Consider the following 15,898-nt stretch of genomic DNA (forward strand, 5'->3'; position numbering starts at 1 on the left):
AAAGTGTGTATCTATACAATACAAAAAGGGCAAGGTTTAATCTTTCTTTGCATTCTAGTTAAGCAATCCTCTTCTCCAAGTGTGCTAGGAAACGCCGTGTTCAAGAAGCCCCTCCTGGATCAAGATGGGTTGGGGAGAGGGAATAAGCAAAAGGCAGAACAATGGGCCTCTTCTGGTCTTACTAGAGAAAATGCTTAAGGCAGTTAGAGGAACTGGGTAGAGAAAGGAAAATAAGCTGACACCTTTGTACACTCCCTCCCTCAGGGTATTTCAGAGAGGGCACCTTACAGAGAAACCTGTGGAAACCTAGTTTCAGGGGAGATTGGCACTGACTGTAGGTCTGAAGCAGGGATGGCCATCCACTGGGTTCTTTGCTCTCATTAGATGTGGGTTGTCATGTTCTCTCCATCTCCCTTCCTCCCTCCCTCTTTCCTCTCTCTCACACACAAACCAAGATTTCCAAAGTGTTCATGTACATCCTATTCATAGACTAAAAATTCAACCAAGAGAATATAACCACAATCTGTGTTAGGTAATATTAAAACACAGGAGTAACAAAGGTAAAAATAATTATAAATAAAAAATTTAAAAAGAAAACCACTACAGGAGCATGTGGGAAGAGAGGTACCTTTTTAATAAATACATAAATTATAGTTATTTAATTTAGAAACCACCAATAATTCCAGTGTTTCTGGAAAGCAGACTTACCACCTCTAGAATCGGTTACATGACCTTGATAAAGAAGAGAAATTCTTTATTCTTTTGGGTCTTATGAGTTATTGTTATAATTAGTAAGGCCAAAGGACTATAATAAAACATTCTTTGAATATTAAAATAATTATTTCAAAGCCTATATTAAGCCTTGCAAATTTTAGGCAAGTTATTGTATCTGAAATTTTGCCCAAGATATACACTGTCATGAGTAATGTGTTGCCATGAAAGCTTCTGGATTACAAAAATGAACTTTGGGTATTAGAATATTTGATTTACTAGATTTTGGCTCCTCTCCTGCCTGTTCCTCTTGCTAAACATTCAGACTGAGACTTTACTATGATTATCTAATCTTACCCATTCTTGGAAGTTCAGTTGCTGAAAATAAAGAGGAAGGAGACCCTCCTAGATTGTTCTAGTGCATATTTGACTCTGAGTTAAATGAACATTTAAATCTCTAAGATTTTCAGTTAATGTTGAATTTGGCTGGATACCCTGTGGTTATAACATCTTAAGCCTTTAAAAATACATGGGTTCTCAAATAGCAATATGCTTTTTTCCTGATTTTTTTCCCAACTAGCATTTTGTTATGACTCTCACTGTCTGCATCAAACAAATTTTATGCAGTTTACAATGCTTACAGCATACGGTTGCCACCTACAAGTACTCTGTATGCCTTAGCAGACAGCCACGTGCAACACTGAAGAATGATTTCTTGGATGAGTAGTAGAGAATCTTGCTTCTGTCCATTTTTCTACTTTCAAGGTAGGACTGGGTTAGATGTTTTTTCCTCTTCCTCCCTTTCTCTCTTCCTTTTTCCTACCTCCCTCTTTTTTTTCCTATTTCTCTGTTGCAGCCTCTCTTTACTACAGATACAGTAGTTCATGCTGTCAGTATTAGAGGTTCTTATTATGCAGTGATAATGTGATACTCGTGTAGACAACCCCAGGTGTTTCTAGCTTTTGCATCTCCTGAATCTTCACGTATGTTTCAAATCATTTTGAGTAGGAATCCATTTGTCCTTTGCTTTGTACTTCTGGCTGTACAGTATTCATTAAAGCAGAAAATGTGTTAGCTTGTACACCTCATCACTCATATTGGGACCCTGTGTAGGTTTCTGTTTCAGAAGAATAATAGCTTTTACTAAGCCATAATTGAGATGAGGGCTGAGTGTAATTTTCTGCTGCAAAGGAGAGGATTGGAAAGAAAGAGCAGAAGCTTTGAGAATTTAGACCACGAAAGTTACAGCAGGAGGTAGTGGGGAACCCTCTCTCAGACAGTGTCTCTCAGTAGACACTCTCTCAGAAAGGCAACTGATGAGTTGGCAGGGTCAGTTGAATATGGTCTTTTGAGACCTCTAGCTGTGGCGGGGAGGGGACGGGGGATCAGAGCACAGCCTCTCAAGTCTGAGGGCCCTCAATGCCTCCACCCCCTTGTTCCCTTTCCCACTTCCAACTCTTTCCTTGTAGGAAGCTGCCTCACCACATGAGCGTGTTGCAAAGCAATGGGCTGAGTTGTGTAGGAGAAGCAGCTGGAAGAGGTGAGCAGTCCACTGCTGTGATTGTTCCCCCCTTTTTAGGGCCTCTTTTGGCTATCTTTGTGTCCATGCATTCTCTATAGCCTTGCAGTCTAACTCAATTCTGTTCTGTCACTTAATCCGTTGGCTGAATTTATTGACCTACCATTGGGTTACTTATTTTTGCCCAGCATTATATGGCCTAAGATTTGTGTTCTGAACATATTTCTGATTCACAGAACATTAATCTACTGTAGTCCCAAGTGCAAGTAAGTGATAATTTTTTTTGATTAGCATCTAAATATTTTGCATGAGAGAAAGCCAAAAAGAGGTAAGAGAAATGTGTATGAAATATTTTTTTGCATACATATATAAAAAATATGCATGCATATATGTGCATAGACACATATATGTATATATTCACACATATACATGATAAGCATACATACATATGCATATATTATTATATGTATATAATGTCTAACTGGAAACCGATCATCCATTTAACTTACTGTGGAACTTATTAAACTCTATGGAAATAAAGCATTACATTTTCAGTATTTATGTAGTGGAAGTCTTTAAACACCAAATCTTACTGTTGATTAAGAAATTGAATTAAGTACCATCTTAATGGCAAATTAATATAGATTTGCTATGCTGTATGTTTTGTTGTCATCTGGGAAAATTATACTATCAACCAATGTTAAACAGAAAAGCTCCAAATCAATTATAAATTGAGAACAAATAGCAAAGGCTGAAGATACTTTACATAATATTTAAAACTGTATTGATTCTAATTAAGCCTCTTCCATTAGACCTCCCTAGCCCTTAATGTCTCCTTCAGGAGGTAATCCCGTTACCATGATGATGGAAAGTCAGGAAGAACAGCCTCCAAAGGCAGAGGAGGCTTAGTCTACTCCTTCCAGATTGGTGTCAGCCACTTTGGGCAGTGGGGGTCCACCTGAGGCCCCTCCTGGCAGCCCCTCTGCTGCTGGTGGGGGCTGTCCCATGGGCTCACATCCAGACTCCCTAGCTGGCAGGTGTGCTCCCACTACAGGTGGTGGGGTGGAACATTTGGCATCCATCACACATAAGAAGGTCTCAGCTGGGGGCTTCAGGGCTTGACCGGAAGTCGCTGCCTCAGGCTTCCGGGGCTGCCCGTTCACTTCCATCACCGATAGCGAGGCCTCAGCTGCGGGCTCCTGGGCCTGACCTGAAGCTGCCTCTGGCTTCCAGGGCTGCTCATTGGCCTTCACCACCGGTAGGGAGGGCTTGGCTGGGGCCATCCGGGTCTGACTGGAAGCTGCTGCGTCTGGCTTCCGGTTCTGCTGATCAGCCGGTGCTGCACCAGGGAGACCATCGCCTTGGGCCTCAGCTCCTGTCTCTGTTCTGAGGGTAGGTTCTGTCTCGCCGACTCCCTTGTCCTCAGCCTGAGGATTTTGGGGAGGGAGGGGGATTTCTGAATGGCATGCGGGACTCAGAGGAGCTTGTTCCAGCCCCCTGAGGGCTGTGTCGCAGTCCCCTGGAAGACTGTCGACTTCTGGGTGGATTTCTTTGGACACGTCAAGGGTTGACTCTGGACAATGCATTGTCATGAAGGCCGCCGCGAGATTTTGCACAGCCTTGTGAACGCTGTTGGCTTCCTCTGCGTCAGCCTCTTCATTCACAGAGGTGTTTGGCTCGTCATCAGAGGTGTGCTGACCTTGGTCATCCTTTTCAGGCTTTTTTGCTTCTCTGATTTTTTTATAGAGTTCATTTCTCTCTTCTTGTAAAGCTCGACAGAGGTTCTCTAACCTTCCAATTTTCATCACGAAGCACTCATATTCTTTAGCTCTCAACGCTTTCTGTGATTTAAACACACACACACACACAAACAAAACGGTGTGAAAAGTAAAACTGCCAGGTTTTACAGGAGTAAAGTAAAATGCTCTCTGGAGACAATCAAAATCGTTAATCCAGGAATTTGTCTGTTAGGCTCTGACCACAGGATGGTGGCTGAACAGATACTTGGTCAGGGACATCACTTCTATTTTTGCATTATGTTGGAGACTTCAGTAGAATTTTAATCCACTTTTTTTTTTTTTTAAAAGGAAAGAAAGCAAAGCTTCTTTCTGCTTTGGTCTAAGGCTTCTAAAAATCTTGAAATAGATGCATTTTCTGCTTCTAAGACTTAGAAGGAATAAGCAGAGGCTTGCGGCAGAATGACTGAGATGGACTGGGATTTGGTCAGCAATGCCTTATCTGTCCTATAGAGAAACTGCTATATGCTAATCCAGCAACTGTTTGATTTCTGTTTATGAATAATAAGCACATCTCTTTGGAATTGGTTGCAGTTTGGGATGAATCGTTAAAACAGTAATTATATCCAGAGAAAGTAACCACACTCTTTCATGATGCTGCTCAAACTATTAAATTCTCCTTTTCTCTAGAAGTGTTGGTGTGTTGTGCATGGAATCATCTTGCTTCTCCACCCCCCACCCTCCCCAACCCTTGTGCTTTGTGCTACTCTGTACCTTTTAAGACTTTTTTTTTCACCTGTAAGCCCTGCCGCTCACGTTAAGGGTCATGTATCTTTGCTTTTTATGATCTGAAAACCTCCAGAGCCTGACATAATATCAGTATTTAAATGCCTGTTGGAGGAATTAAACAATGTACATGCACATCTGTCTGTAAATTAGCACATACCGTGGGTGCTTGGGCTGGTGTTTTCTCTCAGTATGCTTGAATCAATTAATAAATTTATTCTGCGTCTGTTATGTGTCTGGCACTGGGGAAATTCAAAGACAGGTAAAACACTCATCCTGCCTTTGAGGAATTCACAGTCCAGCAGGTGTGGTGCTGTCTTGGGCACAGCTTTGGAATCAACAAGGAGGCATGTGACTTAGGGTCACAATGCTCTTTATGAGTCTGGACCCAACTCTAAATTACTTTTGCTCTGATTATTTTTTATTAGAGTATCATATACCACACCCTAGAAAAAAATTAAGCTCTTCAGAGGTCATCATTTGTGCTATTGGGGCATAATTATTTTCTGAGTGTAAATGTATTGACAAGGGAAGATGAGCAAAGGGAAAAGCTTCCTCACCTCTTCAATCATGTCCAACAGAGCTTTGTTACAGTTCTCAAACCGAGCTTTCCATGTGGCTGTGTCCTTTTCCAGCTTCTTCATTTTCTTAGTGGTCTACAGAAATTATAGTGTTTTAATGTTAATTCTGAACAGTTAATATATCAGAGAAACTATCAGTTCTATATGTGACATCAAGAAAAAGTCCCTTCATTACTAGGTGCTGAAGCAAGCAAAAATCCAATGTCCAGGAATGAAGACTGAGTGGAAAGAGTCATGATACATTTCTGAATCATCTAGGTCAGTGGTGAGCAAACTTATTTGCACCAGAGCCAGTTCAGGAGAAAGAAAACTACTTAGGTCCTTCTTTTTTTGTCATTATGTCTTCTTTTGTTTAAAAGTAAAAATAACTTTATTGAGTTCCAAGAATAAGCTTTAAATTTAGATTATTTACTGTATTGAATGCAAGACTGTTAATGAGAAAGTTGGCCCAGCTTTTTTTGCTATTAAAATGTTGATAATATCTGGGCACATCTGAGAAGTAGCCACAAAAAAGCAACTTTCAGTTTTCTCAGCCTTCTTATTTGTAGAGTGCAGTAGGATTCACAGAATGTGATTTCATGTGTTACTCATTTCATCCTTGAGACAGTCCCCCAAGGAAGGTTCTGTTTTCAACTCTACTTTATAGATGGGGAAACTAAGGTTCAGAGAGATGGAGTAATGATTCAGGTGAGTTTTCAGAGGAGTAGGGCTGGAGTCATTTCCATTTAATGCAACATATGCAGAGTGCCTTCTGGTGGCTAGGCAGAGGCTGGGTGTAGGGTATACAGAAATGAATAAAATGCAGCCTAACTTTTGCAAATCTGAAACTACTCTGCATTCCTGGTTATAGAATCTCTTCTCTGCTTGGATGATGTGAAGGACAGGGCTTGTATTCAGGGACAATTACCCTGGATTAACTACACATGGGCACTGGTTGCTTCATGTCAAAAAGCCTAAGGTTGGGTCTGCTTGGAGGCCCAGGCTGTTGGCTTCTGGGCTCTGTAGAGAAGCTACATGAGCCTCCAGTGCTTTTTTTTTTTGTTTCATCATTTCTTAACTGAGTTAATAGTTTATTAACTTTTTAAGATCATCAGCCCCTTTAAGAATTTAATGAAATCTTTGGAAAGTGGAGGAGAAGGAAATGGCAACCACTCCAGTATTCTTGCCTGGAGAATCCCAGGGACAGGGGAGCCTGCTGGGCTGCCATCTATGGGATCGTGCAGAGTCAGATACGACTGAAGCAACTTAGCAGCAGCAGCAGCAGTGTGGAGAGTGGAAGTGAAAAATAGATTCCAAGGGATTAGATCTGATAGATAAGAGTGCCCGAAGAACTATGGATAGAGGTTGGTAACATTGTACAGGAGGCGGTGATCAAAACCATCCCCAAGAAGAAATGCAAAAAGACAAAATGGTTGTCTGACAAGGGCTTACAAATAGCTGAGAAAAGAAGAGAAGCTAAAGGCAAAGGAGAAAAGGAAAGATATACCCATCTGAGTGCAGAGTTTGAAAGCAAGGTGAGATGAGAAAGCCTTCCTCAGTAATCATTGCAAAGAAGTAGAGGAAAACAATAGAATGGGAAAGACTAGAGACCTCTTCAAGAAAATTAGAGACACCAAGGGAGCATTTCATATAAAGATGAGCACAATAAAGGACAGAAATGGTATGGCCCTAACAGAAGCAGAAGATATTAAGAAGAGGTGGCAAGAATACACAGAAGAACTATACGAAAGAGATCTTAATGACTCAGATAGCCGTGATGGTGTGATCACTCACCTAGAGCTAGACATCCTGGAATGCGAAGTCAAGTGGGCCTTAGGAAGCATCACTATAAACAAAGCTAGTGGAGGTGATGGAATTCCAGTTGAGCTATTTCAAATTCTAAAAGATCTTAAAGTGCTGCACTCTATGCCTGCAAATCTGGAAAACTCAGTAGTGACCACAGGACTGGAAAAGGTCAGTTTTCATTCCAATCCCAAAGAAAGGCAATGCCACTACCTCACAATTGCACTCATCTCACACTAGCAAAGTGATGCTCAAAATTCTCTAAGCCAGACTTAAAACAGTACATGAACCGAGTACTTCCAGATGTTCAGATGGATTTAGAAAACGCAGAGGAACCAGAGATCAAATTGCCAACATCTGTTGGATCATAGAGAAAGCAAGGGAATTCCAGAAGAACATTATTTTTGCTTCATTGACTATGCTAAAGCCTTTGACTGTGTGGATCACAAATAAACTGTGGAAAATTCTGAAAGAGATGGGCATACCAGACCACCTGACCTGCTTCCTGAGAAATCTGTATGCAGATCAAGAAGTAACAGTTAGAACTGGACATGGAACAACAGACTCGTTCCAGATCGAGGGAGGAGTACATCAAGGCCGTATATTGTCACCTTGCTTATTTGACTTCTGTGCAGAGTACATCATGTGAAATGGCTGGGCTGGATGAAGCACAAGCTGGAATCACGGTTGCTGGGAGACATATCAATAACCTCAGATATGCAGATGACACCCCCTTATGGTAAAAAGTGAAGAGAAACTGAAGAACCTTTTGATGAAAGTGAAGGAGGAGAGTGAAAAAGCTGGCTTAAAACTCAACATTCAAAAAACAAAGATCGTGGCATCCAGTCCTATCACTTTGTGACAAATAGATGAGTAAACAATGGAAACAGTGAGAGACTTTATTTTCCTGGGCTCCAAAATCACTATAGTTGGTGAGTACAGCCATGAAATTAAGACACTTGCTCCTTGGAAGAGAAGCTATGACCAACCTAGACAGCATATCAAAAAGCAGAGACATTACTTTGCCAACAAAGGTCCGTCTAGTCAAAGCTGTGGTTTTTCCAGTGGTCATATATGGATGTGAGAGTTGGACCATAAAGAAAGCTAGCACTAAGGAATTGATGCTTTTGAACTGTGGTGTTGGAGAAGACTCTTGAGTATCCCTTGGACTGCAAGGAGATCAAACCAGTCAATCCTGAAGGAAATCAGTCTTGAATATTCATTGAAAGGACTAATGCTGAAGCTGTAGCTCCAATACTTTGGTCACCTGATGCAGAGAACTGACTCATTAGCAAAGACTCTGATAATGGGAAAGATTGAAGGCAGGAATACAACAGAGGATGAGATGGTTTGATGGCATCACTGACTCGATGGACATGAGTTTGAGCAAGCTCTGGGAGTTGATGATGGACACAGAAGTCTGGCATGCTACAGTCTATGCGGTGGCAAAGAGTCAGACCTGACTGAATGAAGGACCTGAACTGATGGGACTACACCTAAAGAAATGCAGTATGCATATCAATTTCTTTTTTCTAATTCTACTAAAAGTCTATAAATGAACTTCAGATAAAAATTCTTGCTCTAAAATTTAACTAAATCTTAAAACTATTTAATTTTGAAATAAATAATATTTTTATACTCTAATATTTATTCCAAATTAAAACTGTAATTAAAAAAATATTTTTAAAATGGATGAATCCTTTCTGGAGTGAGAAAGTTGTAACTTTTAAGAAATGTTGACCTATTAAGTTTGGTTGTGAATGGTGAAATTTATCATATATGTTTGTGAAAATTTTTTTTAAAGAATATTTTCTATACTTAAAAGAGGTTAATGCTAGTGCCTGTTCAGAAAAACAGTTCTGATGCTGATTTTGTTTTGGGAAAACAATGAATTAAATAATTTGAACATTACATCCAATAATAAAATTAGCAACTTATATTTGTAAAAGTGGACTTCTCTGGTGGCTCAGTGGTAAAGAATCTGCCTGCCAATGCAGGAGACTGGGATTTGATCCCTAGGTCAAGAAGATTCCCTGGAGGAGGAAATGACTACCCACAACAGTATTCTTGCCTGGAAAATCTGTGGACAGAGAAGCCTAGTGGGCTGCAGTTCATGGGGCTGCAAAAGAGTCTGACATGACTTAGCGACTAAAACAGCAACAAACAATACAATTTGTAAAAGACTTTTAAAAAGTTTAAAATCCTTAAAAATACATTAACTTATTTGAACTTCACAATCTTGTGACATAGGCAAGAAAAATAGCATTTTAATAAAGGAGAAGTTAAGTGAATTGTTTACTGCTACTTGATGAGTAAGAGCATGTCCAGAATTTGAATTCAGACTTCTCATTAAAGACTGTCTTAGTTATATCATATTACATATATTCTCTTCTGAGAATATTCTATGAAATGGTATTTTCTACTCTAACATTCTGCTCTTGCATATTTGTATGAAAGTTTTTTTTTTTAATCATTAGAAGACTTGATATTTTTATTTCAGCATAAACAACATAATATTATATTGCTAGCTCTTTTCTTTTTAAACCTCTCCATGGACTAGCAAAAGAAAATATTCTTCCTCAGGGTGAAAATGTATCCTGGTGTTTTTGGATTCTTCCTAAAATTAATCCGCCAGATATTTAACCAATAAAATACAGCTCAGATCTCATTTGCATGTATAAATGTTTCATTACTTCATGAAATGCACTGAAATATCTTAGCGAGAGAAAAATGAACCCAAAGGAAAATTGCCTGTCAAAATAGAAAATGTCAGTATTTCATGGGAGATAAGCAATACTCACTTTATCCATTTCTTGTTTGAAAGTGGCAAACACCTCATTGCTTTTTGTCAGTGTGCTCTGAAACTCTTCAAACCTTCCAGAGTAGAGAGTAAGCTGTAAACAGGGGAAAGAGTAGATCTGTTTTAGGCCTGCTTTCCTGTTTTAGGAATGCTTCCAAAACAAAACCACCTGTCATTGTTTGTTATTTGAAAAGGAAAATGGTTTAGGAGAATTCTCAATACAATGTTAGTGATATGTTCAATTCTTTTTACTTTGCGATCAGCCTAGGTCAGTGAGTATGACTGAAGTACTTATTTAAAGACAAATGACACAATAAAATATATCATCACCATTTCATTGTATCATAACTTTTACCAACAAACATTTATTAAGCTCTGACTGAACATTGCAAGGACTGTTATATACAAAAGCATTTAACCTGTATCTGCTGTTTTTGAGGGAATCCCAAAGACAACTTGATTACAGAACAGTGAACACAAAGTACCAGATTAGTTAAGTACTGATCAGAGAATGAGATGAATGTGGCAGGTGATCATATAAGCCACATTTTTGTAGAGAAGGTGAGCCTTGGGCTTGGTCTTGAGGGAAGGGAGAATGAAGACAAATATGGACCAGGTATGGACTAGGGATACTGCTGTTATGTGGTTGTGCCATTATAAGCACACGTCATTTCCCTTTTTGACACTGTGGTTTTGTGTGTTTTTGAATACAGTGTTCTAGCCAATAGCAGTTAAATGTTCCTTTTCAAGGAAATGAGTATATTATACCAATTTTTAATAGAAATTATACCAGGTCATTGGAAGGACTGAAGCTGAAGCTCCAATAGGTTGGCCACCCAATCCAAAGAACCAGCTCATTGGAAAAGACCCTGATGCTGGGGAAGATTGAAGGCAAAAGGAGAAGGCGGCGGCAGAGAATGATGTGGTTAGATAGCATCACTGAGTCAATGAACATGAATTTGAGCAAACTCCTGGAGATAGTGAAGGACAGGGGAGTCTGGCATGCTGCAGTCCATGGGATCACAGAGTCAGACACGACTTAGCAGCTGACCGATGATGACGATGATACCAATTTTAATGGAAATAATGAGGAAGAAGTGCGTTTTTCTAATTTGCACCAAAAAATATCTTATGGATGCAGGTATTGAGAAGAGCCTCTGTACTTCCACATTTCAGGGCTTGTATTTGGGGTAGGAGTAGGGCAAGATTGTATAAATACTTGATTGTTATTGACAGTGATAATAAAATCTTACTTTTGAAAATAATTTTAGGATGGCATGTTTTGAGTGAGTGGAGATTTAATATGGATGATTCTAGTTTACTGACATGGAACTCTTCCATATTCAAATGAGACTTTGGTACTCTTGAATGTCTGGAATAGCCTGAAGTCCTCAGTTGGGCAGCAACTGACTGGTAGGACCTGTAGGACTGTCTTTTCAAAAGCACATAAGAATTATAGTCACAGCCAGTAGGTTGGAGAGTTCCCAGTCTTGGGAATGGGACTTCAGAGGGATTGTGTGGGAAGCAAACAACTCCTAGAACCAAGAAAATTAGCTCATCTAGAATGGTTCATTCTCACATGATTCGGAATAGCAGAGGTTTTACTGCAGTGCATGGGCTTCCCTTGTGGCTCAGCTGGTAAAGAATTTGCCTGCAATGCGGGAGACCTGGGTTTGATCCCTGGGTTGGGAAGATCCTCTGGAGAAGGGAAAAGGCTACCCACTCCAGTATTCTGGCCTGGAGAATTCCATGGACTATATAGTCCATGGGGTCGCAAAGAGCTGAGCAACTTTCACTTTGCTGCAGTACACAAGAACAGTAAAATAACATAAATCCTTTCATAAGAAACAGATTTTCCAAAGAAAAGTTGAAACAACAGCTCATCAGCATTTTGAAATCAGTCATTAACAATGTGAATAGTTGATAAATTTGGGGTAACTCTAGTGGCCTAAAAGTTTTCTCATGATTCCTTGCCATACAGACTGAAAAAGACTGGGTACAGTGTCATCAGGGAATTCATGGCCAGGAAAGCTTTTAGACAGAGTTCAAAGGACAACACAGTTAACTCTTGAACAAAGCAGGGGGTTAGGGGCATTGACCCTCCATGAAGTGCAAAATCTGTGTATAATATATAGTCAACCCTCTGTATTCCCAGTTCCTCATCTCTATAGTTCCCTACCCATAGATTCAACCAATGTCAGATACTGCAGTACTATAGTATTTGCTATTGGAAAAAAAATCCATGCATGATTAGATCTTCACAGTTCAAATGTGTGTTGTTTAAGGGTCAAAACTAACTCATGTGCAATGCACTCTTGACATATTCTGTTTAATTTAATAAATTTGTTTCATTTTTTCCACAGACAAGTGGCTAGGATTCACTGAATTGATTTCAGGGTGCATGAATAGGTCAGTTTGAGGATAAGCCCCTGTGGGACTGCCTGCCTGGGGGAACAAACATCCCAGCTGATGTTCACCTATCACAAAATCAATTCATTTGCATATTGGACCAAGTCTCCTGTTAAATTCTTTTCTTTACTCTCCTCTTTCTTTTCCCACCTTTTCAGTAATTCCATTAGAATTACAGTGGTTGTATAGATATGGTCTCCTGAGCTGATCCTCCCAAACCCTCTCTTGCAGTCCTATAACTAGCTGCAGGCTGCAGACAAAAGGGGAAGGCGGGGCCGTGTGTGTGATCCATTTCACCTGCACAACCTTGACGGGATTTCCCTGGTGGCTCAGCAGTAAAGAATCCGCCTGCAATGCAGGAGACGCAGGAGACATAGGTGAGACCCCTGGGTCAGGAAAATCCCCTGGAGAAGGGAATGGCAACCTACTCCAGTATTCTTGCCTGGAAAATTGCATGGACAGAGGAGCCTGGTGGGGTACAGTCCATGGGGTCGCAAAGAGTTGGACATGACTGAAGCGACCAAGCATCCATGCATGCATGCAACCTTGACAAGATCAGCGGGAGCAACCACACCCTCCCCAGCCAGCTGTCTTCTTCTCTAGGCTGAGTGTTCTTTTGATGTATAAACTGGATGGATTTTGTTTTCCTCCTCGATGTTTTCTTGTGTCATGGAGAAGACAGATACACCAGAGTTTGAGGATTAGTGTCTCACTTCATCACCACTTTGGCCTTTTCCTAGTGACCCTCAACTTTCTTATCTTTTAAATTGGGTAAAATACACATAACATTCACTGTCTTAACCATTTTAAGTGTACAGTTCAATATTGTTAAGTAAATTCACATTGTTGTGCAAATGGATTTCCAGAAATTTTCATCATGCAAAACTGAAACTCTATAACCCATTAAACAATAGCTCTCCATTTCCTCCTTTCCTTCTAGTGATTTTTTTTAATATTCTGCTTTTCTTACTGTTTGACCTTTTTGTCATAGGTGGCAAAATCTATGTGAACTATACTCTTCTCAGGTAACCAACTCTGACACTCTTTACTTATATACTAACTAAAAATGTACACTTCCTGTTTCCTTTATGGATATTTGTTTGGTCGTATTTTCCTTCTGACTTTTATGTTGACATGATGCGTGTCTGATGTGTCATATTCCCTCTTTCACTTTGGTATATCAGAGAAGCATGGAAAGAACATCCAGAGGTCATCCTCAGGATTCTTACGAGAGGCAGAAATAGAAACAAACTACTCTAGGGTTAGTAACAACAACTCCTGCTCCAATATTTTACTTTTAAATGGGCTGGGTGACACATGCATTCTTTTAACTGAGCACAAATTTTGATTCTGACAACACAAGAGAAGACTCTACGCATGGACATCACCAGATGGTCAATACTGAAATCAGATTGATTATATTTTGCAGTCAAAGATGGAGAAGTTCTATACAGTCAGCAAAAACAAGACTGGGAGCTGACTGTGGCTCAGATCATGAACTACTTATTGCCAAATTCAGACTTAAATTGAAGAAAGTAGGGAAAACCACTAGACCATTCAGGTATGACCTAAATCAAATCCCTTACGATTATACAGTGGAAGTGAGAAGTAGATTCAAGGGGTTAAATTGGATAGACAGAGTGCCTGAAGTACTATGGATGGAGGTTCATGACATTGTACAGGAGGTAGTGATCAAGACCGACCGCAAGAAAAAGAAATACAAAAAGACAAAATGGCTGTCTGAGAAGGTCATACAAAGAGCTGAGACGAGAGGAGAAACTAAAGGCAAAGGAGAAAAGGAAAGATATAACCAGCTGAATGCAGAGTTTGAAAGAATAGTAAGGAGAGATAAGAAAGCCTTCCTCAGTGATCAGTGCAAAGAAATAGAGGAAAGCAATAGAGTGGGAAAGGCTAGAGATCTGTTCAAGAAAATTAGAGACATTTCATGTAAAGATGGGCACAATAAAGAAATGGTAAGGACCTAACAGAAGCAGAAGATATTAAAAGAGGTGGCAAGGATATACAGAAGAACTATACAAAAGAGATGTTAATGACTCAGAAAGCCATGATGGTGTGATCACTCACTTAGAGCCAGACATCCTGGAATGAGAAGTCAAGTGGGCTTTAGAAAGCATCACTGCAAACAAAGCTAGTGGAGCTGATGGAATTCCGTTGAGCTATTTGAAATCCTAAAAGATGATGCTATGAAAGTGCTGCACTCAATATGCCAGCAAATTTGGAAAACTCAGCAGTGGCCACAGGACTGGAAAAGGTCAGTTTTCATTCCAATCCCAAGGAAAGGCAATGCCAGAGAATGCTCAAACTACTGTCATAATTGCATTCATCTCACACGCTAGCCAAGTAATGCTCAAAATTCTCCAAGCCAGGCTTCAACAGTATGTGAACTGTGAACTTCCAGATGTTCAAGCTGGTTTTAGAAAAGGCAGACGAACCAGAGATCAAATTGCCAACATCTGCTGGATCATCAAAAAAGCAAAATAATTCCAGAAAAACATCTACTTCTGCTTTATTGACTATACCAAAGCCTTTGACTGTGTGGTTCACAATAAACTGTGGAAAATTCTTAAGGAGATGGGAATCCCAGACCACCTGACTTGCCTCTTGAGCAGTTGGTATGCAGATGAAGAAGCAACAGTTAGAACTGGACATGGAACAACAGACTGGTTCCAAATAGGAAAAGGAGTACTTCAAGGCTGTATATTGTCACCCTGCTTATTTAACTTCTATACAGAGTCCTGTATATTGTCATTTGCTTATTTAACTTCTATGCAGAGTACTCATGTGAAATGCCAGGCTGAATGAAGCACAAGCTGGAATTAAGATTGCTGGGAGAAATATCAGTAACCTCAGATATGCAGATGATACCATCCTTATGGCAGAAAGTGAAGAACTAAAGAGCCTCTTAATGAAAGTGAAAGAGGAGAGTGAAAAAATTGGCTTAAAACTCAACATTCAGAAAACTAAGATTATGGCATCCAGTCCTATCACTTCATGGCACATAGATGGGGAAACAATGGAAGCAGTGAGAGGCTTTATTTTTTGGGGCTCCAAAATCACTGGAGATGGTAAGTGCAGCCATGAAATTAAAAGACATTTGCTCCTTGGAAGAAAAGCTATGACAAACCTAGACAGCATATTAAAAAGCAGACATTACTTTACCAACAAAGGTCTGTTTAGTCAAGGCTATGGTTTTTCCAGTAGTCATGTATGGATGTGAGCATTGGAGTATAAGGAAAGCTGAGCGCCGAAGAATTAATGCTTTTGAACTGTGGTGTTGGAGAAGACTCTTGAGAGTCCCTTGGACAGCAAGGAGATCAAACCAGTCAATCCTGAAGGAAATCAGTCCGGAATATTCATTGGAAGGACAGATGCTGAAGATGAACCTCCAATACTTTGGCCATTTAATGCCAATGACTCATTACAAAAGACCCTGATGCTCGGAAAGATTGAAGGTGGGAGGAGAAGGGGACAACAGAGGATGAGATGGTTGGATGGCATCACCAACGTGATGGACATGAGTTTGAGTAGGCTCCAGGAGTTCGTGATGGACAGG

At 40.1% G+C, this 15,898-nt stretch overlaps 1 protein-coding gene across 1 annotated transcript in view; it reads right to left on the reverse strand.

Annotated features, from left to right (window-relative positions):
* TXLNB (taxilin beta) overlaps nucleotides 612–15,898 on the reverse strand; it is a 60,406-nt gene continuing 45,119 nt past the window's right edge. The window contains exons 8-10 of the mRNA XM_005684815.3: nucleotides 9,917–10,009; nucleotides 5,313–5,408; nucleotides 612–4,071 (exon numbers count right to left, since the gene is read on the reverse strand). Coding sequence (XP_005684872.2) covers nucleotides 3,136–4,071; nucleotides 5,313–5,408; nucleotides 9,917–10,009 — 1,125 coding nt within the window. The 3' untranslated portion in view covers nucleotides 612–3,135. The remainder of the gene's footprint in view (nucleotides 4,072–5,312; nucleotides 5,409–9,916; nucleotides 10,010–15,898) is intronic.

This window comes from Capra hircus, chromosome 9, assembly GCF_001704415.2.
Source record: "Capra hircus breed San Clemente chromosome 9, ASM170441v1, whole genome shotgun sequence".
In the NCBI taxonomy this organism is placed as follows: Eukaryota; Metazoa; Chordata; class Mammalia; order Artiodactyla; family Bovidae; genus Capra; species Capra hircus.